Below are 26,231 nucleotides of genomic sequence, written 5' to 3' on the forward strand. Positions count from 1 at the left end.
CAGATTTAGGGGCAGGGGTGGCAAAGGAGTCAGCCCCCACCAACTACATAATTCTGAAGTAAGGCATACATGTGGACTCTGATACTTATTTGGGGCAGAAGTATGATGCCTTGTTTCCTAAAGATGAACAATATAGCTGGTGAGTGATGAGCAGGCAGCGGGATGCCTCTCCATTTCTGAAAACCTTAGTTGCAGTGGATTGCTCTGATCCTGACCCCCACACCCGAAGAAGTAATTACCTTCATACACATGCTATTCCTCCCTCACCCATTTCTCTTGTGATCCTGCTACTAACGATACTGTCCCAAATGCCATTAGCATAAAATAATCACAAAAAGCAATGTGTGTACATCTTATTCAGATACAAAATGATCTGTGTGATTTACAAAAACATATTTCTTACCCTGATATCAGTGATGTAGTATGTCATTCTTGTTTTGTGAAAAAAAAGTCACAATTTACATTTGTGAATATAGCATTAGCGGTTAAGTAAAAGAGCAGGGATGGAGTCATAGCTCAGTGGTAAAGTGCTTGCCTTGCATGCAGAAGGTCCCAGGTTCAGTCTCTAGCATCTCCAGGTAGTCTGCAGAAGACCCCTGTCTAAGATCCTGGAGAGCTGTTGTTGCCAGTCAGAGTAGACTGTACTAAGATAGAAGGACTACTTGGTATATGGCATCTTCCTATGTTCCAGTAACTTGACTCTGTTGCAAACTCAGTAGGTGGTCTTAGGAAAACCACCCATGTGCAGCCTCAGCCCCTCTTGTGCAATACAGAGTTAATACTGGCCTACCATACAGGGCTGTGGTTGAGATTGCTAAGATAATGTAAATGAAATACTTAAATGCTCTAAAGCAGGGGTTCGCAACCTGTGGTACTCCATACATTGCTGAACTACAACTCCCATCATTCCCAGCTGTGGCTGGGGATGATAGGAGTTGTAGTTCAGCAACATCTGAAGTACCACAGGTTGAGAACTGCTGCTCTAAAGCATGCTATAAAGACTTATTGTTGTTATTTATTGCCCCTTCAACAAGACTTGTCAGATACCTGGAAGCTAGAGAGATGCTATCAACCATTCCTGGGAAACATACTTTATACCAGAGTTGTTTGCCTGTTCTTGCAGCCTTAGAGTCTTTCTAGATTTGAGGCTGTTTCTTCATGACCCTTGCCCCTCTTTTCAGTCCTCTTTCGTTTACTTTTTTTCTTTCAGATTTCTTCATCCTTGCTTCGCGTTGGCATTGATATTCTGTTGACAATTAAGGTTGTTCTCATGGCCGTTGGTTGCGAGGGGAAGGAGGGCAATGGGGGGGGGAGGCAAGGTTGAACCTCCCCCCCCGCTTCCCGATCACCATCCCAGCACATGTTCACACAATCTGTGTTGCTCTGAGCAGTGCGGATCACTTGAGGCTGGGAAAATGAGTCTCAGCCTCCAGGAATCCCAAAATGCACTGTGTGAGCAGCACAGTGCATTGGGGATTCCCCTTCCAGCCAGGCACTCTAGGCGCCCAGCTCTGTGACTGCATTCAGCCCGTGCATTCACACTACCCCGGACCTGGGATAAGGGGCGCGCTTGCACCCTTTAACCCAGGTAAAAGCCTGGGTAAAAAGCTCGGGCCTGAAATCAGCCTCGTTTGGGGGAGGGAGGCAGGTCGGGTTGGGACTCTTTCGCCGCCTTCTCCCAAGTCCCACCTGCAGTGCCTTCAGCACGCCCTTCAGCATGCCCGCCCCGAGCAGCAGCCTGCATGCCTGCCAACTTCACTTAGTTGGGGAGGCGGGAGGATCTCTCGTCGCCATCCTTGCTCTGCCCCCGCTGCACAGCAGCAGGAGCAGCCACACCTGGACCTGGTGATGGTGACCACCACCAGGTAAGTGCGCCCGGCAGCTGCCACCTGGGGCAGTGAATGCAAGTCCTGCCCCAAGGTGGCCCTGCCCCCCAGCCCCCCCCCCCGGTACCTCGATTTTGGCCAACACAATGTTGGCAACTCTAGCACTGGGATCTGCCTTCACATGAGCAGCCCTACCCAGATATATAGCTTTATACCCCTAACTGTGGCTGTGCAAAAGTGCCTATTGAAATTTCCCACGTGCCTCGTATAGCCTCTCTGTGGTAGTGCAATTGTGTGCATCCCTTGTGTCTGTGTATTCACATTCGTCCTAGACTGCCTGAGAGATAAATTCAGAAAAAAATACTTCATAATCTGTGTTTGATTCCACAGTAGGATCACCGCATTTGTCTGCTGCCCCTGCTCCTGTGCCTCTAAAAGCAGCCTGACAATTAGCGTAAGCTGGTGGTGAAGAGATTGAACGATGAACTGGGAGGTTGTGGTTCAGTTTTCACTGGACAATTAGAGCTGCTGACTTAAACAAAACACAACACAACACTACAATAGTACCTGTGAAGAGGCCTTAGGTCAGGCCTGCTCAGCTTTGGCCCCCCAGCTGTTTTTGGACTACAGCTCCCATAATCCCCAACCACAGGGGCCAATAGCCAGGGATTATGGAATTTGTAAGCCAACATCTGCAGGAGGGCCAGAGTTGAGCAGCCCTGCCTTAGGTGAATTGTTCTCTCTGGTCCCTTTTTCTGCAGTGTGGGCATGAAAATATTTATTTTATTTTTTTCATGTCTGTCCTCCTCTTCCTCCAAGGCACTGCCCAGAGCAGTGTACAGGGCTATTTGTAGCCTCACAACCACCTGTGAGGTAGATTAGGCTGAGAGAGAAGTGACTGGCTCAAGAGTCACACAGCGAGTTTCATGGCTAGTCTTGTGGCAGCAAGCATGACTTGTCCCCTTAGCTAAGCAGGGTCCACCCTGGTTGCATCTGAATGGGAGACTTGATGTATGAGCACTGTAAGATATTCCCCTCAGGGGATGGAGCTGCTCTAGGAAGAGCAGAAGGTTTCAAGTTCCCTCCCTGGCATCTCCAAGTTAGGGCTGAGAGAGATTCCTGCCTGCATCCTTGGAGAAGCCACTGCCAGTCTGTGAAGACAGTACTGAACTAGATAGACCAATGGTCTGACTCAGTATATGGCAGCTTCCTATATTCCTATGGCTGAAGTCTGGTCTCCCTGGTCCAATACTCTAACCACCATATTACGCTGGTTCTAGGGCTGCTGTAAGGATTACTAAGACAACATGAGTGAAATGCTTGACATACCCTAAAGTACTGCACAAATGTTAAGTGGTGGTGTTTAGAAATTGGGCAGCTGAAGCTTTTCCTGACACAGAGATGGAGTGTATTGTGCACAAGACCTCCAAGGCTCCTTCCAACTCTAAACTTCAGTGAAAGTGATGAGGGAAGCCTCCTTAATAATCTCTGCACGTCAGGCTGCTGCGGAAGGCACAGAACCAGTCAACCAGTCTGAGGCAGAGGAGGACACAGGTGTGCTGCCTACACCATGCAGCAGGGACAATTCCTGGAACTCGCATAGGGTGTGGCTTTTCTGTGACATGTTGAAAGCGAAAGCTTTCGGCTGTGTGGTTCTGTTCTCAACAGGCCCTGAAACGCTTTCTTAATGGCAGGAAATTGAATTGCTGGCAGTCAGCCCCGTTACACGCCGCCATTATACGGTATATCTAATTGGAAAAGAATGGGGAAGAGGAATACAGACAAGTAGCACATAGCAAAGAGCTGCCTATGCTGCATTCTTTGCCCTTCTGCATCTAGAGCCTGTTGTGGAGAACTCTGAGGGATATATTTGCTGGAAGAGTGTCTGAGAGCAAGCCTCCAGGAAGAAGCAGGTATGGGTGGGCCTGCTGTTACCTCATTTTTCTGAAGTCTCCCAGCCAGCACTCCTGCTGCCTCCTTGGAGGTAGTTCAGGGGTTCAAAGGCTAAGAGAGAGGGCAAGCTGGTGGAGTGCAGAATATGTTTGTCAAGTGTTTTTCCTGGCACGACTTCCGTGTTGTGAGCAGCTCTTAAAGGCACAGGAGCAATTCACAGGAAATGCTGGCAAACCCTGATGGTGGTAGAGAAATCTTCCTCCAGGACTCGGGAAGAAATCCTCTGGTTCTGTTTCAGAGCCTAAGGGCTGTTCATGGAGGCAGCTCTGCTTGGGATGAGGAAGGGGACATAAGGCATTTCTTGTGTTTGTGCTACCTTTCCCCCCACCTGGGGGGGAAGGCCCAACACATAAGGTGGATTGAGTCAAGAGGTCCAAAAGGCCATCTTGTGCCCAAATTTATTGATGTATTTATTTTATTAAACTTCTTTACCGCCCAAACTTTCATCTCTGGGTGGTTAACATAAAAACAATTAAAACACATATAAAAGTTAAAACAACGCAATAATTTAAAAACAGTCATAAAATTAAAAACAGTTTTAAAAAGCTGGGAAAGCTTGGGTGAAAAGATGCATTTTCGGGTGTTTTTTAAAAATTGCCAAAGATGGGGAGGATCGTATCTCAGCAGGGAGTGCATTTCACAATCTCGGGGCAGCGACTGAGAAGGCCCGTCTCTGTGTAGCCACTAAACGAGTTGGTGGTAGCTAGGGACGGACCTCCTCTGATGACCTCAATGAGCGGTGTGGCTCATAGTGACTCATAGTGAAGAAGACGCTTGTGCAGCATGTACATGGGGTGTACAAGGGTGTACAATTAACATGGAGTGTGATCTAGTGGGACGTTCTCCTGCACAAATCCCATCAAAACAAGTGGGAGTTATGCAAGAGCACTCTTGCATGGCCTGTATTAATTTCAGGGGACTTGTGCAGGTAACACAGGATAACCTCTCAGTGGATTGTGCTCCATGAGTCAGACATTTACTACTTGAGATTCGATGAGAAGTTTGATGTCCCTCATAGGGCCACTTTACACCTGTCTGTGGCTGTTAAAGATTTTGGGGAGTTTTTGTCCTGGGGTATGCTGGGAAAGGAGTAACTCTGCAACTTGAGGCCAAGTTGACTTGAGGAGGGGACTTTCCCTGCTCACTGAATTGGCTGAACATATCCCCCTAGTATGTCACTTGCATGCACAAATCATTCCGATTTCTACTATAAATAACTCCAGAACCTTTGGCAAGCTCACCGAATTTGCCTGATCTGACTGCAGCTCATGCTTGGTGAAGCTCTGGTGTTTGTGGGGAAAGCAATGACAAAAAGGAGGATCTGGGGATCCTAGTCATAAAACTTCCTGTCTCCATCCCAAGCTGTTTGTGTCTTCTCTCCATAAACATTAGTGGGCTTTTTTTAAATGGTGCTTGTTTTTTCCCTTTCAAAAGTGAAAGCAATACTTCTATCAAGAATCTGTATGTATTTGCTATACAACATTATGAGTTGTGCTTATTTTCAAAATTCTCTTTCTCTCTAAATTCTTGAAATGTTATAATGTCTGATTCAGTATGACCTTGGCCCAAGTAAGGATAGCATCGAAACCAAATTGTATGTGTCCATTTGCTGGCATTCCCATTAGTGTCCCTTTCCCTTCACCCTCAGTGTTCTGTATCTCTGTTATCTGGAGAGGTCATGCCTCACTTCGTGGTCACTGCTGGGAGGATCAGCTGGGAAACTCGTGCTTCTCATTTCCTAGAACTGGAGTAGTCTGGGATTGGCAGGAAAGCCATCTCGGCAGAGAGCCCCTCCCCTCTGGTGGCTAGCCAGGGTGTGATCAGGTTCCTCCTGGAGCATTGTATTTTGTTTTTCTCTAGGCAGCCAAGACTGGCCATAACATGATGATGCCTGATGTGCTAGGCACCTCTCCCCGCTTCCTCTAAATGACATGGGCTGCAATCCCCCAAGAAATTTGCCTGTGTGAGCCTCAATGCCATGGACAGGAGCTGCACAACAGCACAGTCGGGGCCGGATTCTGGGGAAGGCAGCCCAGGCATCTACCTAGAGTGCTGGGTTTGAGGGGCTCTGGATATTTTACTTATTCTTCATATCAAAAGACTTAGATTTACAGATCCATTCTTGCAAATGTGTGATCTTTTATGACATCGCGGAGAGCTGGTCTTGTGGTAGCAGGCATGAATTGTCCCCTTTGTTAATCAGGGTTCACCTTGGTTTGCATTTGGATGCATGACCGCATGTGAGCTATAACATATATTATCTGCTATAAAATATTCCCCTTAGAGGATGGGGCCATAGCTCAGAGCTAGAGCATCTGCTTTGCATGCAGAAGGCCCCAGGTTCAATGGCATCTCTAACTCGGGCTGGGAAAGTCTCTTGCCTGAAACCTTGGATACTGAGCTAGATGGACCAATGACCTGATTCAGTATAAGGCAGCTTAATGGGCTCCTATCATGCATACAGACTATGCATCAATGTTGTGAAAGGGGCTACAAATGCACTTTAAAAAATTAAGGTATTCACATGTTGAAAAAGTTGAAAGGATGCCCAAGACACTTCTCACCTGGGGTGTTGTTTGGTCTAGAGCCAGCCCTGTGGGTAGTAGTGTTTTTGTGTAGCTCCTGATCATTTCAGTGAAGCTTGCACAAGAGAAGTTCCTGGTATCACTATTTTGCTACCCTTGATGATGCCCAAATTCTGCTACCTGAGGCAGCTGCCTCACCTTGCCTCGTGGTCAGGTCATCACCGTGTCCCTCATTATTAGATAGTTTGGATTTGAGATAACAGATAAGGGGGTGGGAATGAAACGGAGAGAAAGAGAACTGCTTGCCTAAGATCACCTAGTAAGTTCATTTCTGCTATAAATAACTCTCAATTCTGCTACTAAAGATCTAGGAAACCACAGAATTGATTTCTGGCAGGCTTTGTCAATTTGTTTGATATGGAGCCTGCTTCATTAATGAATCTTGTCATCGGAAACATCCTGATTTGTAGTAGCTTCGTCTTTTAGCCCTCCCCAACCTGGAGGAGGGCTAAGACAAAATGATTTCGATTCTTTTTACATAAACTTGCATATAAAGTATAGCTAGCTTTTTACAGGAGAAGGTGTACTCTCCTAGTGTGGAGTTACTTACGCACACACACACATCCTCTTCCTTGCCTTCTAACCTTCTCGTCACTGGTGTTCTGTCAACACCACCGGAATGTTTCCTCAGGTAAAATTCCACATGCACCATCTTGTCATCCTATATACCTGATGCAACACTGAAGTTGAGGTCAGCATTGGCAGTGGTTGTTTAGCTGTCCTTGTCTCTTCCCCTCCCCTCCCCCTTAACTTTTTCTTTGTGTGTCCTTTTACAGAACTCCAGTATGGAAGCTTTATTAAATGATAATTCAGAGGAACCTCCTACTTCCATTGCCCTCTTGGACAGCTGCCATTTCTCTCAGGTCATCTTTACCACCGTGGAGAAGTTCTACGTCCCTGGAGCAGATGTAACTTGCCATTACACTCTTTCCCAGTACATCAAACCATGTAAAAAGGACTGGGTGGGCATATTCAGGGTAAGTTTGCATCTAGGGAGATCACTGCCTTTGTGGTCATGCTGCATGGAAGTCAAAATAGACTCTTGGTGATTTCTAAACTGTTTTTGTTTTTCAATGTAATAGCCATTTGGGGTCATGAAAGCTTCTGTTTTTCTGTCAGGCATGGCTACAGATCCAGAAAGAATACTGATCAGGATAGAGTTATCCTACTGTTTAAGTTAGGAGAGTCATATTTTTTTTTAATTTATGGAAACATATTATCCCACCTTTCTGTTACTCAAAATACCCAACGCAGTTCACAAGTAATACAAAAATAACTATTATTATTATTATTATTAATTCGATTTCTATACTGCCCTTCCAAAAATAGCTCAGGGCGGTTTACACAGAGAAAATAAATAAATAAATAAATAAGATGGCTCCCTGTCCCCAAAGGGCTCACATTCTAAAAAAACACAAGATAGACACCAGCAACAGTCACCGGAGGTACTGTGCTGGGGGTGGATAGGGCCAGTTACTCTCCCCCTGCTAAATAAAGAGAATCACCACGGTAAAAGGTACCTCTTTGCCCAGTTAGCAGGGCAATGACCAAAAAGAAAGAAAGCCATAGACCAGTTTTTTTAAAAAGAAAGCTCATAAACATCTAAGAGTAAAGAAAAGACAGGAGCAGAACCAGTTTATACCCTGCCTTTTGAGTGAATGATTGTCAAGGTGGTTTACAATAGATTATGATAATACAAACAAAGAAACACCCACATGTACACATGCAACCCAGTGGCCTCTTAGTCCTCTGGATTTATTTATTTATTTATTCGATTTCTATACCGCCGTTCCAAAAATGGCTCAGGGTGGTTTACACAGAGAAATAATAAAGAAATAAGATGGATCCCTGTTCCCTATGGGCTCACAATCTAAAAAGAAACATGAGCTAGACACCAGCAACAGTCACTGGAGGTACTATGCTGGAGGTGGATAGGGCCAGTTACTCTCCCCCTGCTAAATAAAAGAGAATCACCACGTTAAAAGGTGCCTCTTTGCCAAGTTAGCAGGGGTTAGGGTGCTTGGCAGAGACCAGACTGCATTTGCTTTCAATTCTGCTCTCCAGTCCTCCTATCCTTGACAATGTTTTTTCTGGCGGGGCGGGAGGGGTGGGGGAGCAGGCTCCCTGCAGCTTCTCTGGCTGATGCCTGGGAGTGGGCGGGTCTTGCACTGATGTTCTTCCTTGTGCATGCTCTAAGTGGCTTTTAGTCCTCTGGTTGATAGCAGAGCAGAGGCCAGCATGCATTTGCCTTGAGTTCTGCAGTCCTTGGGTAACTGGCAGTTAGAGTGTTTTTTGTGGTGGTGGGGAGAATGCAAGCTCCCTGCAGATACACTAGAATACTCTGGACTTTTCAAAGGTAGGAAGAGAAGCAGATTTAGCAGATGGGACTCTTGTATGCTCAGTATGAGAGACAAATCTTGAGGTCAGAAAGAATTTTTTCACAAGATAAAGTTGGGTAGTGATACTCTTTTGCTTTTAACCTTTGAATGCTATAACATTCATAAATGAAGTGTTTCCATTTCCTCTTAGCACAGAGAACCATGTAGTTGTTGAAGCTATTGGCAAAAGTTTCACCATTGCACTACAAATTTGCATCAGTTGTGAACCCATTTAAGTGTTATGATTTCCCCCAAGAATGTTTGGAACTGTAGTTTTCCGTGGGTAGTGAGAATGGTCCATTAGAGATCCCTTGCCCTCCCTGCAGAATTGCACTTTCCATGATTCTTGGGGGGAAAGTAATTCTTGTTATGAAACTTACACAAGTCCGAGATGCAAGAGCAGCCTTTCCATGAGGCAAAGCGGTCACCTCAGGCAGCAGATTTTTGAGCTGCCAGCAAGGCAGCAAGATATCCTCCTGCCCGCTGCTTTTTCAAAAGGGGGGAAGGGGAGAGGAGAGTGTGCACAAGGGGTGTGTGTGACATTTGTGGATGCCTTGAGCTGCCTAATGCCTTGAGCTGTCACTGCCACAATGTAGAGTCTCTCTCCTAGAAAGGCCTCTCTGGCACAGTGGATTAGGGAAAATAAGGTCTAATTCCTTCTCTAGGGCCCTAATTCTGAGTTATTTCTAGCCTCCTTTTTCATTAATTGAAGGCTGCCACAAATATTTTGCCATTGCAGGTGGGATGGAAGACAACTCGTGAATACTACACATTTATGTGGGCGCCTTCGCCAAGCGGCCCAGACAACAGTGATGCCAAACACCAGCAAGTGCTGTTTAAAGGTCAGTTATAGGAAGAGATGGGATTGGGTGGTGCAAGCATGCAATAGATGTTCTTTGTTATTGCTACCGTTCCATGCCAAAACCTCAGTTTCCGGAGAACTACAGTGTAGAACCTAGGATCACAGGATGGACTGTTGAAATCCAGGGTTTGTTTGGATAATCAATGACCACTATAAAAGAATCTGGTACCAAATGACTGTGTATCCAAGTAGCTTTCTTTCTCCCCCCCCCTCCCCTTTTCAAAATTGATTGGTGGCTGTTGTTGGGATGTTAAATTGTCTTGGACACCAGCTGCCTCTGGCACTCCTCCATATCCTTCCCTTCCTTCCATTAGAGGCCAGCTTGCAGTGCTAGCAGAGGCAGGCCTGTTTAATCTCTTTTCCTAGCTGGCATTCTGGCTTCTGCTATAGCCATGTTGCAAGCTGAAGAAGTGACCCGTGCGATGTTTCTCTTTTGTTTTTTTTAGCCTACTACCTGCCAAAGGACGATGAATATTATCAGTTTTGTTACGTTGACCATGATGGGATAGTCCGTGGAGCCAGCGTCCCCTTTCAGTTCCGTGCAGAGGCTGAGGATGACATGCTGGTGGTCACTACACAGGTTGGCTTCTTTTCTTGGTTTCTGTGACAGTCCATTTTTATTTTATTTTATTTATTTATTTATTTATTTATTTTATTTTATTTTATGGTTAGATGTACATACTACTGTTTGCATGGATGCCTGAAGGTGGAGTACAGCATATAAACACATTTAAAAAGTCATAAAAGTACAATTGCAGCACATATAAGCAGCACACGTTAATCCATAATAAAAAGCAGAGATTATCAGTAATGAACTGCCAGAGGACAGAAAGGCATAAATAGTTACTGAAGTTGATCTAAAAAGGAGGGTTTTCCTGTGAATCTCCTATGAGCAGATTTCCTGTGAATCTCCTATGAGCAGATTTCCACCTGGGAGGCATTTTTGCTTCCTGATTGTTTTTGTTTTTGTTCTTTGTTGCCTTCATTTTTAATAGGGTGGTCTAAACCAGTTTTCAAACTTTTTAAACAAGTCTTCCCCTTTCTATCTCAAAGCTTCAGCTCAGGTATCCCATATAAGCAGCCAAGAATTGTGGCCCCCAGAAGTAAATTTTGCCAGAGTTGGTGGCAAATTAAATACAAGCTAAGTGAATCTGCCCTGGAATCAGGCAAAAACAACAACACCCCAAACCCCTAAATTTTCTGTGGCTTCCTTCCTTCTCTTGTCCTCTGGAACCTCATGGTTAGAGCTCCACAGCATACCCCTGATTTGAACCCACCTCTCCCTCCTCATCTGCACATGACTGGCTGGCTAAATGCTCGGGTTCAGTCCACGCCTCGCTCAGCCTGCCTGACATGCTCTCCAGCAAGGGCAGTGCTGGCACTGACATCAGAGCATTTCCCTCCCTGCCGAACCTGTCAGTCAGGCTGAGGGAGGGGTGGACTGAGCATGTAGCCAGCCAATCACATGGAGAGGAGGAGGGAGGGATGCTGCCTGATTACTCCCCGCACCTGAGAAGGAGCCACTGCTGTAGCATGCAAGGGAGGTGGGAGGGTTCTGTGTACCCCATGTACAGCCAATCACATGGAGGAGGAAGGGATGCTGCCTGATCCCCCCCCACCCCCCAAGAAGGAGCCACTGCTGAAGCATGCAAGTAAGTCAGGAAGGTGGGAGGGTTCTGTGTACACCATGCACCCCCTAACAAGGCTTCATGAGCTGTGGGGTGGAGACTATCTTGGTCAGCCAGCCTGATAGATGATCTCCAGTTGGGAATTCACAGTGAGTGTGACTCTGTTCGTCCTTTTAGATCTCAGCAGCTTTCGATACTATTGACCATAGTATCCTTCTGGAGCTTCTGAAGGGTTTGGGGGTAGGAGGCACTGCTTTGTGGTGGTTCCACTCCTACCTCTTGGGCAGATTACAGATGGTGTTGCTTGGAGACTCTTGCTCTTCAAAATCTGAACTTTTATATGATGTCCCCCGGGGCTCCATATTGTCTCCAATGCTTTTTAACGTATACATGAAACCGCTTGGAGGAATCATTGGGAGATTTGGTGCAGAGTGTCATCAGCATACTGGTGATGACCACTATGCTGATGACAACCAGATATGCTGATGACACCCAAATCTATTTCTCCATGTCAACATCATCAAGTGAAGGCATAACCTCCTTAAATGCCTACCTGGAGGCATTGATGGGCTGACTGAGGGATAAAAAACTGATTCCAGATAAAACGGTGGTACTTACTGTATGGGGTCGGAACTCAGAAGACAATTTTTACCTACTGGTTCTGAATGGGGTAACACTTTCCCAGAAGGAACAGGTATGCTGTCTGGCGGTGTTTCTGGATCCAAACCTCTCCCTGGTGTTTCAGGTCGAGGCGGTGGCCAAGGTGCTTTCTATCCAACTGATATGCCAGCTGCGTCTGTTTCTTGAGATAAACTACTTCAAAACAATGGTATATATGCTGGTAATCTCCAGACTTGACTACTGCAATGCACTCTATGTGGGGCTGCCTTTGTGTATAGTCCAGAAACTGCAGTTGATATAGAATGCAGCAGCCAGGTTGGTCTCAGGGTCATCTCAGAGAGACCATATTACTCCTATACCAAAAGAGTGACACTCTCTACCGGGCAAGTTTCCAGACAAAATACAAAGTGCTGGTTATAACCTATAAAGCCCTAAACAGCCTAATCCCAGGGTATTGTAAGAGAATGTCTTCTTCATCATGAGCCCCACTGCACATTGAGATCATTTGGATAGGTTCATCTCCTGTTGCCACTGGCTTGTCTGGTGGCTATGCAGGGACGGGCCTTCTCTGTTGCTGCCCAGAGACTCTGAAATGCGCTCCATGCTGAAATAAGAGCCTCCCCTTCTCTGACAACTTTTTAAAAGTTTCTAAAGACTCATTTTTTCACCCAAGCTTCTTAACTGGACTGTGGTTTTAAATTGTTTTAAGGTCTTTATTTTAATATGTTTTATGTTGTTGTAAACTTTCCAGAGATAGATATTTGGGGCAGTTTACAAATACAATTTTACAAATTGTATATTTACAAATATAAATTATGGCCCCAAAAGAAAGATCTATGCACATGCAGTAATTTAGTTTTGACCAGCGGATGTCTCCATGCATTCACACACTCAAGTACATCACTATGCGGGAAATGATTACTAGGAATTAGCCAATATCTATCTATCTATCATGTTTTTATACCGCCTGATAGGTACATCTCTAGGCAGTGTACAAAATTTAAAATAATATTTAAAAATCGGCACAAATTAAAATATACAAAACAATTAAAACAGTAGCATAAAACAGAAATAAAAATAGCAGCATAAAACAGAAATGAAAAGCAGCATAAAACAATTATTAAAACAAATTATTCAAATTAATTCTAATTAAAAGCCTGTGAGAACAGGTGAGTCTTGAGGGTCTTCTGAAAACAAACAGAGAAGGAGATTTCAGAGAGCATATTCCAAAGTCCTGGGTCAGCCACAGAGAAAGCCTGGTCCTGAGTTGCCACCACACAAGCCGGTGGCAACCATAACCAGACCTCTCCAGAAGATTGTAACAGGCAGCAGGGTTCATGACAAAGGGGGCGCTCTCTTAAATACCCTGGAGCCAAGCCATTAAGGGCTTTATAGGTAATAACCAGCACTTTGTATTTCACCTGGAAACATATTGGCAGCCAGTGCAGTTCCCTTAAAACTGGTGTTTTATGATACCTTCGAGTTGTCCCAGATACCAATCTGGCTGCCGCATTATGTACCAATTGTAATTTCCAGACTACATACAAAGGCAACCCCACGTAGAGCGCATTACAGTAGTCAAGCCTGGAGGTTACCAGCATATATACCACTGTTTCAAGGTCATTTATTTCCAGAAATGGATGTAGCTGTCACATTAGCCAAAGCTGATAAAAAGCGCTCCTGGCCACTGCCTCAACCTGAGAAACCAGGGAGAGCTTTGGGTCCAGGAGCACTCCCAAGCTACGTACCTGATCTTTCAGGGGGAGTGTAACCTCGTCCAGAACAGGCAGATCTAAACCATCTCTCAGGTACAGCCCCCCCCCCCCAATCAGTACCTCCATCTTATTTGGATTCAACTTCAGTTTGTTATCCCTCATCCAGCTCATTACCGCCTCCAAACAGACATTTAGAGAAAATATACCATTTCCTGATTATGTTGACATGGAGATGTAGATCTGGGTGTCATCAGCATATTGGCAATTTTCAAAAAACACGTGAAAACCCATCTCTTTGCCCAAGCTTTCTCAGCTTCCTAAATTTTTTAGGTTTTAATCTCAGGTTTATTTTTAAATTGTTAAATTGTTTTAAGTTTTTTGTATATGTTTTAAACTTGTTTTATGCTATTGTTAACCACCCAGAGACAAAAGTTTGGGGCGGTATACAGATTCAATCAATCAGTCAGTCAATCAATATTGATAACACTCAGCACCAAACCTCCTGATGAACTCTCCCAGCAGTTTCATGTAGATGTTAAAAAGCATTGGAGAGAGTATGGAGCCTTTAGAACTCCACATTTTAGTTCTCACTTTGCAGAACAGTAGTCTCCAAGTGATACCATCTGGAATCTACCAGAGAGGTAGGAACGGAACCACTGTAACACAGTGTCACCCAATCCTGCCTCCCTCAGACAGTCCAGAAGGATACCATGGTTGATGGTATCAAAAGCCACAGAGAGATCCAAAAGGATCAGCAGAGTCACACTCCTTCTGTCGATAGCCAGTTGGAGATCATCCATCAGGCCAACCATGGCGGTCTCAACCCCACAGCCCACACGGAAGCCAGTTTGAAATGGGTCTAGATAATCTGCATCATCCAAATCTGCCTGGAGCTGAGGCCACCACACACTCAGTCACCTTGCCCAAACATGGAAGATTGGAAATTGGTCTGTAATTAGCTAACTCTGAGGGATCCCAATCTTCAAAAGTGGTCAAATAATAGCCTCCTTAAGACAAGGAGACATCCTGCCCTCCCTCAGAGAAGCATTTATAATATTTACCAGACTCCCTCTGGTAATATAATTACCAGATGAGATAAATATAATTATCAGATGAGAGCCAGCGTGGTGTAGTGGTTAGAGTGCTGGACTAGGACCGGGGAGACCTCAGTTCAAATCCCCATTCAGCCATGAAACTAGCTGGGTGACTCTGGGCCAGTCACTTCTCTCTCAGCCTAACCTACTTCACAGAGTTGTTGTGAAAGAGAAACTCAAGTATGTAGTACACCGCTCTGGGCTCCTTGGAGAAAGAGTGGGATATAAATGTAAAATAATAATAATCTTAATTTTGCCTCTGCCTCTAACTCACTAAGTGGACTTAGGCATGATACTCCCTCTCAGGCTCAGCTCCCCAATGGCAACGATTTGCCTTTACAAGGCAAAATCTGGGCTCCTTGGAGGAAGAGCGGGATATAATGTAAAAATAAAAATAATAATAAATATGACACAACTAGGTGTCGGTTTCTTTTTATCCAAGTTAAGGTGGCATGAGGGAGGGGGCTTAACACCCATCATGGCCCCGGTCTGGATTAAGCCTACCTGACTCCCACCCCCGGCTGCTATTTGGCCTGGGATAAAAAGCTCCCCTTGGCACTAATGGGAGCTTTTCCCCCAGGCCAAAGCAGGCTTGATCAGGACTGTAGCGAGGGCAGAGGGTTACCACCACCCCCGACACATGCCATGGTCCTGATCCACAGGGGACCCATCCAGCTGCTCTTTACGGAATACTAGCAAACCAGCATGAACAAGTCTACTAGCCAATCTCGTGCTTAAAGTAATGTCCAGTTTGACACTAAGACAGTATCCAGTCTGACAGGTTCAGTTGCATTTTGAAAGATGAGCCAATAGTGGTCAGAGCAACCTAGTGAGCTGTAGAGTCAAAGTGTTTTTTAAAGAAAGTTGTATCAGCAATTCTGTGGGCGAAGAGCATTGTTGTCATAGATAAAGCATTTCTGGTGCATGTGGTGTTTGCTGGAAGCTGATGGAGGCTCAACATGCAAGTCATTAATGCAGGCTGCCCAGTCTTCAGTACTTCTAAAGGTAATTTAGGAACATAGGAAGCTGCCATATACTGAGTCAGACCATAGGTCCATCTAGCTCAGCATTGTTTACACAGACTGGCAGAGGCTTCTCCAAGGTTGCAGGCAGGAATCTCTCTCAGCCTATCTTGGAGATGCCAGGGAGGGAACTTGGAACCTGGATGCTCTTCCCAGAGTGGCTCCATCCCCTGAGGAGAATATCTTATAGTGCTCACACTTCTAGTCTCTCATTCATATGCAGCCAGGGCAGACCCTGCTTAGCTAAGGGGACAAGTCGTGCTTGCTACCACAAGACCAGCTCTCCTCTCCATAATTTAGCAGCACACCAGAGAAAATAGAAGCAGCAGCATTGTGGGAACATTACACTGCTTTGTACCATTGGTGATGTTTATTTTTTAACCATCATATAGGATCACCAACATGCCTAGCATTTTACAAAGTAAGTGGAAGGAAACACTACTATGTCGCAGAGAGCTTGGAATCTAAATGTAGATATATTGCAGGGGTGGTAGTAAGGAAATGGCAATGAGAGGGAAGAAGGAGAGGTGAGGATAACAATATGAATGTGTGTAGATGTAGTTATGTGGACTTAGGCTTCATTTTGGTTGGGGCTAAAGAGAAAGTCAATGGGTTCTTAGAAAAGATGATATGGCCCTTTCCACCCCCAGCACAGTACCTCCAGTGACTGTTGCTGGTGTCTATCTTATGTTTCTTTTTTATTGTGAGCCTTTTGGGGACAGGGATCCATCTTATTTATTTGTTATTTCTCTGTGTAAACTGCCCTGAGCCATTTTTGGAAGGGCGGTATAGAAATCGAATGAATGAATGAATGAATGAATGAATATGATGACCATACGAAGCTGCCTTGCTGAATCAGACCTTTGGCCTGTCTAACTAAGTATTTGTTTGCACTGCCTGGTAGTGGCTCTCCAGGGTTTCAGACAAGAGTGCTTCCCAGCACTACCCAAAGTTCTCAGAGATTATACCTGAGACTTCTAGCATGCAGAGCAGGTGCTCCCTCCCCCCCCCACTAAAATCATGGCTTTGGATCTAAAGGAAGAAGAAGCAATGGCATCGCAAGGTGTTCCAGGCAGCAAGGGAGAATGGGTGGAAGCATTGAAGAGTCCAGGGGGGTTCCAGGACGAGGATGAGAAGAGATTGAGGAGCAAAGCTTTCTGGGGTTTCATCATAACGGACACTCGATAGGGCTGTGCTATGATCAAGTGTTGCTGATTCATCTCTTCAGTCAGCCAAGTTTGAAGAAGAGGAATAAGAGCTCCCCAGAGAACAGAGAAGAGCCCCCAGAAAGCACATCTGCTCACAGTGTCAAGTGCGCTGACTTAATCAAAGCATTTGACACTGTGAGCAGCTGTGCTCTCGGAAGGGTCCTTCTTCAATCCTCTCTGTGTCATATAGTAACTTGTCCAAGAGTAATATCCAGAGGCATCTGCTGCTCCATCTGTCTTGGCCGTAGGTCTTTTACTGTGTTACCTTTTTGCAGCCATCTTAGGGATTCCTGCAGTTGGAGTGGGTTACCGCAAATACGTAGCAAATACGTAGCAGGTCCTCCACTTGAAGAACAAACTATACTTGGGGACATTTGCAAGTATCGCTCTGCACAATTGTGTCAGTGCTTTTCAGCTTTTATTGTTCTTGGCAGGGAGAAGTGGAGGAGATTGAACAGCAAAATGCAACTCTGCAACAGGAAAACCAGAAGCTGAAGGAAAATCTAACAAATCTCCAGAAGCAGAATGAAGATCTGCAGGAAAAGCTCACGGCTGCACAGGTAGCAGTGTTCTCAAAAGAAAGAAAGAAAGAAAAAAGCTCTCCACACAGATTAAAGCACCTAAACATTTTCTAGAATCATTAGAATTTACAGTCACAACTCAGACCCCTAAATTTCTGCCACTAGAATGCATATCCAGATAAAATGTACGTGGTTGCTTATTTTAGAGTGCATAAGCAGAGTGCTTACTTGTCTTGCTTCATTTTAATTGTGATTTTGGCAGGGATTGGAAGGATGGAAAGGGGAAGCATGGAATATGATGCACCTTCTCAGAAAGCAAGGCTGGAGGGATGAGAGTGAATGTTCCAGTGTACAGAGTTACAAAAAGCTGGGGGTGGGGGGAACCTAGAGGCATTTCTGTAAAATGGAATGTAGGAAGGTGGCAGAGAACAAGTGGCAGGAGATTTAGAAAAGGAAGATTTATCCAGTGCTGGATTGCACCCAACAGTTGTAACCATACAGATGTCTAGACCCAGGTTCAAAGCTCCACTCAGCCATAAAACCTCGCTAGGTGACCTTGAACCAGCAGTCACGCTCTCTTGGCCTAACCTACCTTATAGGGTTGTTACAAGGATAAAACAGGGGGAAGGTGGGAAACCAGGTACACTGCCCTGGGCTCCTTGGAGAAAGGGTCAGATTAAAATGAAATAAATATATACCCTTGCTTTTATATTTTTTACACTCTGTTTTCCCCCCCATCATGTCATGTCTAGGAGAAAGCAAAGGAGCTTGAGAGTAAAGTCCATTTGCTGCAGAGCGAGACCATGGAGCTTCAAAGAACACAGGATCTACAGGTTTTAGAGATAAGCTCTGCTCAGACAGAGCTAGCTGTTGTTACAGAAACAAATGTGAAACTGCAGAGGGAAAACCAGGTAAATGAGAAAGAGGACTGTTGTTTGGGTGGTTTCTACAGGTTCCTACATTCCACAGTGGGAAGATTAATTAACTGATTAAAAATGGAAACTGGAGGAGGAAGGGTTAACATTTTGATGGGATGGGATGGATGATGGGCATTCACATTGTTTCTTTGTTTGCATCAAGTACATGGAGATTTTGTATGACACTGATAAGAAATTGGGCATCTCCTCTGATATGATTTCTGTCTCCATGCCTGACTCTTCAGGATCTTCAGAAAAGCTTGGAGACATTAAAAAGCAGCCATGAGAAATTCGATTTACAACTTAATTTTCTTAAAACTGAGATTGCTCAACTGGAGACCCAGAATGGCGCCAAGGAGGCAGAACTGCACCAGTGAGTCCATCTTTCTCTTTCTTTCTTTCTTAGATTGGAGTCAGAAGGTAGGGACACTAAAACTCTTTCTCTGCAGGGTCTTGCAAGCTAGGGATGTACTATTTTGAACCTGCAGTTGGACAGCCTGAGTTTTTTTTACTGGCTCTGGAAATGTAGGGGACTGATGGCCACTTACCAGGCACAGAGGCATCGAGTCTTTGAGGCTATTCACACGATTGTAGAAAATTGGGCTAGCCTCCGCTAGCCCAATTTTCTATAATCGTGAGAACCACCAGGCTCGGCTGCGAGCCGAATGGTTCTTAAGCGGGTCACCCGCTTAAGCAGCCCAGTGCTTAAACTGGGTTTGCAGAGCGAGCGCTCCGCAAACCCGTTTTAAGCAATTGTGAGTTGCCGCAGCCTGGCTCCGTGCCACAGCAACTCATGAGGAGACCCCCCCCCAGAGGGGAGGCGAAAAGCCGCCTCCCAGCTCCAGGGGTCTCTCCAGCATGCCCTGAGCGCTCACGCAGGGCATGCTGGAGCTTTCAGGGGCCAGTTGGCCCCCGCTCCCCCCAGCACCCGCCAGCTGTGTAACGGAGCTGGCAGTCGTGTGGGCGGCCACTTTGGCCGCCCAGAGCAGACTATCTGCTCGTGTGCGGGGAGAACAGGCTAAGCCTGCTCTCCCCGCTTACCCTTCCCAGGTGGGTCTCTGTGATCATGAGACCCGCCTCTATGTGTATGTCTGTGGGTATGCCGGAATTCATCCACACAATTTATTCCCAAACAGGATAAAAGAAGAGAATAAAACTGTGTTATCTGCAAAGGATCAGCTAGAAAATAAGCTGAAAGCCACTCTAGATCGCATGGATCAACTTCAGGTAGGCAACTCCCAGATCTTTCCTCAAGGCCTACAAATTGCCCAGGACAGCTTTTCAAGTCCTTTTCTGAATGGGAATATAGGCATTTGAGAAGACTGCTTTAAAAAAAAAAAAAAGAATCTGTGGTTAACATCGAGACTAATCCCATGCTGCTGTGCCAGATTTTTCCATTGCACAAGGTGGAGCAATTTTTGGTGATCCACCACCACCACCATTCCCTCTGCAGCTGCCTGTATCTCCTGTAACTGTGCCCCTTGGGGCCCTTCACTCCTCAAGGACATAGTTTTGGGGGGACAGCTGACTGCAGAGGGAAGGGGTGGAAGGCAAGTTGCCCCTTGCAAGACGGAAAACCCTGGCATATTAGCACAGGGTTAGTCTGGATATCAGCCACTATATTTTGAAGAACATGAAAAGAAATAGTGCTTGAGTGGATAGGGCTAAATTCATTCAGTGGCTTCACCAATGGTTGATCTCATTCACACATCACAGCTGCTTGTTCATTCCATCCAATTACAAATGGAGATATGATGCATAGTTACAATTGCTGTTGGAATTCAGGAACCACCTCCTTTGGATGCTCCCCGTCTGATGATTTCAATGCATCCTCAGATACTGATTTCTAATGGGAAAGAGGGCGGTGATAGTAATGTGATAATTAAAAATATGTCTGAGCTGTGCTACACGCTATGCAGAATGAGATTATAAAATGTGTCCTTTCTCTAAATGGTGGCTTTGTTCCTGCCTGCCATTTTAAAGATCTGCCCAGCTCTTGTTTTAATGCCAGCTTGTATTTTCATTTTGTTTCTCTACTTGTAATTTTTTTAAAAAATTGTTTAATTCAAACAATTGTTTAATTCAAACAATTTTAAAAATTGTTTAATTGTTTAATGTACCCTGTTTTGGGAATCTAGTAAAAATGGGAAAGCAAGCTAAAATTATCTAAATAAATAGAATCCTGCACTGTATAACTTCATACTGCAATGCAGGGGTCATATTTCTAAAGGTTCACTCACCTAAAAAGCTTCTCCTCTTTATGGCATACCAAGAAGACACACACACTAACTCGTTTTCTCCAGTTGGTGAGTTTATATGAAGGGGAATCCTTGAAAAAGAAAAAGCAGCAGCACTTTAAAACACATCCCCTCAACATACACACGCATGCAGATGATGTGACCCAGCCCCAGATTCTACCCACTCCTTCTGTGCAATGTGTAGATGTTTCTCCTTGGAATTAATGACGAGTGAGAGTAAACTTGCCCAGTGGCAGTCAATACTAGTGATGTGCACGGACCGATCCAGAGGCCATTCTGAAGGCCTCCGGACCGGTCCAGACATGAGGGCGGTCCGGCACTGGGGTGGGGGGGTTCTTTAAGGGCAGGGGGAGGGTGTACTTACCCTTCCCGCCGCGTTTCCCCCGCCGGTGCGTTAGTTTTGGAAAGCTTTTGGGGCGGCAGGATACCTCCCTGCCGCCCCTTCCCCCAGTCGTTGGCAAAAGGCTTCAAAAAGCCTTTTGCGCGTGCGCACGTCACGTCTCCGTGTCACGTGCACGCGCGCGTCACAGAGACATGATGTGCGCGCGCGACGTGCGCAAGCGCAAAAGGCTTTTTGAAGACTTTTGCCAACAACTGGGGGAAGGGGCGGCAGGGAGGTATCCTGCCGCCCCAAAAGCTTTCCAAAACTAATGCACCAACGGGGGAAACGCGGCGGGAGGGGTGGTACACCCTCCCTCCGCCCTTAAAGAGTCCCCCACCCCAGTGCCTAGTTAATACGGGGCTGGGCCCAGAACATGAGCCATAGGTGTGGCTCATTTGTGCTCGCCTTTCTCTGTCTGGGCTGCCTCTGTCTGTCACCTCACCATGGTGTTAACTGCAGGCATGCAGGCAGGTGTTGACTAGTTTGGGGATCACCCAGCGACTCATTTACCCCTCCCCCAGCCCCACCTGTTATCAGCCACCACTGATCCTGTCTTTGATTGTGGAGGAGAAAAGGGCTCAGCCGTCCATTTCCTTCTGCATCTTTAGACTTGGGGGTGGGGGGAACAGAATAATTTATTTAGCATTTGCTCTCAATTTGAATATGTGTTGCCATGTGGCTCAGAAATAAAGAGGTTCCTTATCTTAATCCCAATGGGTTCTTATTTTCTACTTTTTCATGAGACCATTGTTCTATCTAGAATGTTAGCAATGTTGCAATTTATAAATCTGGAAGTGTCACCAAAACATCATGGGAGCAAACTTCTAACCTGAGTTCTCAGTGTTCCCTTTTATAAACTGGATTTGGGGAAATGTGCCTCTTGATCCACCTCAGGCCCAGGTCCAGAGTCAGCAGCAGGAAGTGGAAAACCTGCAGGAAGCAGATGAAGCCAAATCAAGGCACTTGAAACAGCTGAAGGAAGAGAATCGCCAGATGAATGCCACTGTGCTGAGACAGGTAGTCTTCCCTCATCCCTCCTCATTATTGGCTTTCAAATGTGCTCTGGGAACCCCAGAGAAGGGACTGTAGGCTACTGGTTGAACGTACGTTTTGCCTGCTCATGAATTTTTTTGTCAGAACATGATCCCAAATCCTCTGCAGCCCTGTGGCAGATGGGCAGACAATTCAGTGCAGAAAGGATTTTCCTAAGGAACGAAGTTTGAATGCTGCTGCTGTAGAACTTCAGGGAGCACTAGCTAACATGCTGCGCAGTAAAACACAGGCAGTTCAGACCCTTCCATGTTGCTGTGTGCGTCTCGCAATGCCCTCAGTGCTGCGGAACAGGGCTGGTGTGCTGCTACTTAAAATTGAACGGGAAACAACAAATCCGTGAAACAATCTTGAAGGTCAGTGTATATGACACAAACATATATGTAAATATATGTGTACTATACATTGACCTTCAAGACTGTTTCATGGATTTGTTGTTTCCCGTTTGGTTTTTGGTCTGTGATTCCCCATATGGTATTGTGAGCCAGCGTGGTGTAGTGGTTAGAGTGCTGGACTAGGACCGGGGAGATTCGAGTTCAAATCCCCATTCAGCCATGATACATGCTGGGTGACTCTGGGCCAGTCACTTCTCTCTCAGCCTAACCTACTTCACAGGGTTGTTGTGAGGAGAAACTCAAGTACGTAGTACACCGCTCTGGGCTCCTTGGAGGAACAGCGGGATATAAATGTAAAAATAATAATAATAATAATTAATAATATTGTGGCTACTTAAAATTGGGCAATCTTAGTCATGCAATGCTCCATCCATTATTTCCAACAGATGTATTCCCTGCTAACTTAGCAAAGAGGCACCTTTTAACGTGGTGATTCTCTTTATTTAGCAGGGGGAGAGTAACTGGCCCTATCCACCCCCAGCACAGTACCTCCAGTGACTGTTGCTGGTATCTATCTTATGTTTCTTTTAGATTGTGAGCCCTTTGGGGACAGGGATCCATCTTATTGATTTGTTATTTCTTTGTGTAAACTGCCCTGAGCCATTTTTGGAAGGGCGGTATAGAAATCTAATTAATTAATTAATTAATTAATTAATGTAGCATTGTGAAATTGCGATTGCACCATTTTAGGTAGCAGTGCAGCAACCCTATCCTGCAACACCGTGGGCGTTCAACATGTTCACCACAGTGCGGGAGGGTCTGTACCACCTGTGTTTTGCTAGGCAGAATGTCAGCCATTGAATCTTTCTCCTCCAGTTTGAGAGAAAATCCACGTCTGCACAAGGACATGTTCTTTGTTTGGCTTCTCTTCTGCCAATTGCAGATGCACCAGCTGTACTTTCCCCGCTTGATGCAGCCATTAGAAAGCACTAATCTGCAGCAGGCAATAGTTGTTGCCTCTAGAAGAAGAGAGAGCATTGTGTTCTTTTTCTCTTTCATTTAAATCCCCGCCACCATCGCCACTTCATGCCCACAAGTAAAGCAATGTATACAGTTGGAGAGAAGAATACAAGCGCTAATCCATACATCCCTGCTGGTTTCTACCTTTCCTTTTAAGCATTTTGCTTTCTGTGCATGACATCTGTGACATGGTCAAGTCATGCTTTTCTGCAACGGAATGCAAATGTGCACACAAGAGAGACGGGGAGCCCTTCTCTGCTCTGCTTCTCCAAATGGGGGCAGGACAAAGGCATCTGTGTGCATGTGGTACTTCAAATGCCACCGCCTGAGCACTGCATCCTTTGTTTTGATATGCCCTATCTGCAGTAGTAGACACAACAGATAGCAAATGATGCACCTGTCTGTAATCACACACACACACGTGCATCTGATGATTGGGCAAGAGGAAAAGGAAACAGTTCAGCAGGTTTTTCAGGAAGTAATTTATGAAGATATTAGCAACCAAGTCCAGAGGACAAGAATCCAAGCTCCACAAGAATTTTGAGAGAAGTATGTGGGTGGGAGGGAAATGCTACAGAAGTTCAGTAGGCTGGAAGCATGCTATTTCACAACAACATTTAACTACAGAAATCAAATGTGTTGCTTTCTGTACGTATGCACATTATGGATCTTAGAAGTGGTGAGGGTGGGAGGAGTATATCTCACAATGTCCATCTTGGTGCAGATGGGAAATAGTGGGATGAGCTACTGCAAGAGCTGCTAGGTGTGGGTGCCCAAGAATAAGTCCTGTAGGCAGGTCTTGTGGAGGTGTGCTGAACCTCCTGCAAAAAAAACCCCCCACCATCTGGAAATGTCCTTGCTAAGAGTAGAAGGGGGAGAACCCATCAGAGCTCGCCTCTTCATTGAAGCTGATTCAGGTGAGTGAAGCAATTGAATAGGCGATCTTCTATGGTTTCTCTGTTGAAGCTTGCCTCTGTGGTTTCACCTTCTGAAGGATGGGGAAGTAAGAAAACTTAAGCATTCTGAAAGCTGAAGGTTACTCGGAGATAGAGGCGATTCTCCCGATCAGCAAAAAGCGGGCTAAGGGAGCTTAGCCCGCTTTGTGCTGATCGTCTGCTGCCACGGGAGCCATGCGGCTCCCGGCAGCAAACTCTCCCAATTCTCCCCCCCCCCATTAGCCAAGATTAGCGGAGCGAGTGCTCTGCTCACCCCATCTTTTGGGCCATGTATTGCCGCACTGCAGCTCTGCACCGCGGCAACGCACAAGGAGACCCCCGGCAGGAGGCTGAAACAAGCTTCCTGACCCCGGGGTGTGTGTGTGTGTGTGTGTCTCTCCAGGATGCCTCGTATAGGGCATCCTAGAACTTCTGGGGGCCGTGCAGCCCCCGATCCCTGCAGCCCCCGCTGGCTCCGGGGATCGTCTGTCTGGGGATTGTTTGCGGGGACAAACCCTCTGAAGGCAGGTCCCACCGATCATGAGACTCGCCTCATAGTGTTTTAGAAACACCATGTAGAGCACAGCAAGGAAGAAGCAGGGCATTTGAGGCTGACTCACAAGAATTTAGAGAGTATGGGAAGGGAAGAGGCTTGCCCTCTGAGATTCCATCATTCAGGTCACCAGGTAGCCATGTGCTGCCAGTTTCTCTGCCAATGCCCTTGACATATACAGAGATGAATTCATCAGGGCACTGACTACTACCCTTCTGTAACAGTGTGCAGCTGTGTTAGATTCCTTTCAGTATTTGGCTCATCATTGCTCATTGCTTTTGTTTTGTTTTGTTTCCTCAGCAAAAATATGCTGATTTGGATAAGAAGCTGGAGGAGAAAACACTTTTGCTTCAGGCCCTGCAGAAAGAAAAGGATGACCTGGAAAAGGAGAATCAGGTTCAAATTTTGAGAAGTGGGGAGGTGGGGGTGGATTTCATCTGCATGCTTTCTGAGGCAGAAATGCTCCAGTGCTGTCAATATACATGTGCTGTGTTTAAGAGCTTACAGGAATCATTGTGCAATGGACCGAAGTGTGTTGGTTGCTGGGAAAGGATTGCTGCTTCTATGAACAAAAACAACATAGTGGGGAAGCAAGAACAGGGTGGCACTACAAGGAGCATGTCTGAAAGTGCCCACTGTCTGAAAATAGGTTTTCCCCAGTTTCTTAAAACTGTTGCTATTAGTTTTGGTCTTGGTTTTTGTGGTATTGTTTTATGATGATGATTAGTTGCTTTAAGGGTTTGTTTTGTGGGTTTTTAGGATGGAAAGGATATAAATATTTCATTTTAAAAAAAAAATATCCTTGCCTCTCTACCTGCTGGTGCTACTTGCATGTTCCAGCTGAAATAGCATGCTCTAAATTGGCCAATCAAAAGCCCTCTAGTCTAGCCCATCCAACTGGTGTGGATTGTCCAGTATTATAGATCAGATCAGGAAACAGGTTAAAAAACAAAATAGGCTTTTTAAATTGAATAGAGTTTTGCAACAGTTCTGGTTTTTATATTTTGGATGCAAGCAGCTACTTCAGATCCACTGCTTACAAGCTGTAGCTTCAAAAGGTATTGATTTTTCATTCTGCCATTTGTTTCTTTATAGAGATTAAAGCAAAAGAATGAGGAGCTGATGGCATACTCACCTGAAGTTATACCTGATATGCCTCCTGGGGTCCCAAACCAGTTGGCAGAAAATGCAAGTCTTCTGTTTGGCAACCCATATTCATGTGAGTATACTTCTAACTGGATGCTTCTGTAGGCATAGGTGTGTGAATTCTTCATCTTTATGCCTGGCACTTTCCAGATTAGCCACTCAACAGCAGCAAAAATGCTTCCATTCAGGCAAATTGCTTTCAAAACATAAACAGCGGGGGGA

At 45.5% G+C, this 26,231-nt stretch overlaps 1 protein-coding gene across 4 annotated transcripts in view; it reads left to right on the plus strand.

Annotated features, from left to right (window-relative positions):
• The window catches only part of CALCOCO2 (calcium binding and coiled-coil domain 2), a 48,775-nt gene that overhangs the window by 5,577 nt on the left and 16,967 nt on the right, over positions 1-26,231 (plus strand). For all 4 annotated transcript variants that reach the window (XM_053262105.1, XM_053262102.1, XM_053262104.1 and 1 more), the window contains exons 2-11: positions 7,141-7,341; positions 9,482-9,584; positions 10,051-10,184; positions 17,327-17,452; positions 18,166-18,324; positions 18,576-18,703; positions 19,467-19,557; positions 21,865-21,987; positions 25,164-25,259; positions 25,959-26,082. In XM_053262105.1, coding sequence (XP_053118080.1) covers positions 7,150-7,341; positions 9,482-9,584; positions 10,051-10,184; positions 17,327-17,452; positions 18,166-18,324; positions 18,576-18,703; positions 19,467-19,557; positions 21,865-21,987; positions 25,164-25,259; positions 25,959-26,082 — 1,276 coding nt within the window. In that variant the 5' untranslated portion in view covers positions 7,141-7,149. The remainder of the gene's footprint in view (positions 1-7,140; positions 7,342-9,481; positions 9,585-10,050; positions 10,185-17,326; positions 17,453-18,165; positions 18,325-18,575; positions 18,704-19,466; positions 19,558-21,864; positions 21,988-25,163; positions 25,260-25,958; positions 26,083-26,231) is intronic.

Source organism: Hemicordylus capensis, chromosome 6, assembly GCF_027244095.1.
Source record: "Hemicordylus capensis ecotype Gifberg chromosome 6, rHemCap1.1.pri, whole genome shotgun sequence".
NCBI lineage: Eukaryota > Metazoa > Chordata > Lepidosauria > Squamata > Cordylidae > Hemicordylus > Hemicordylus capensis.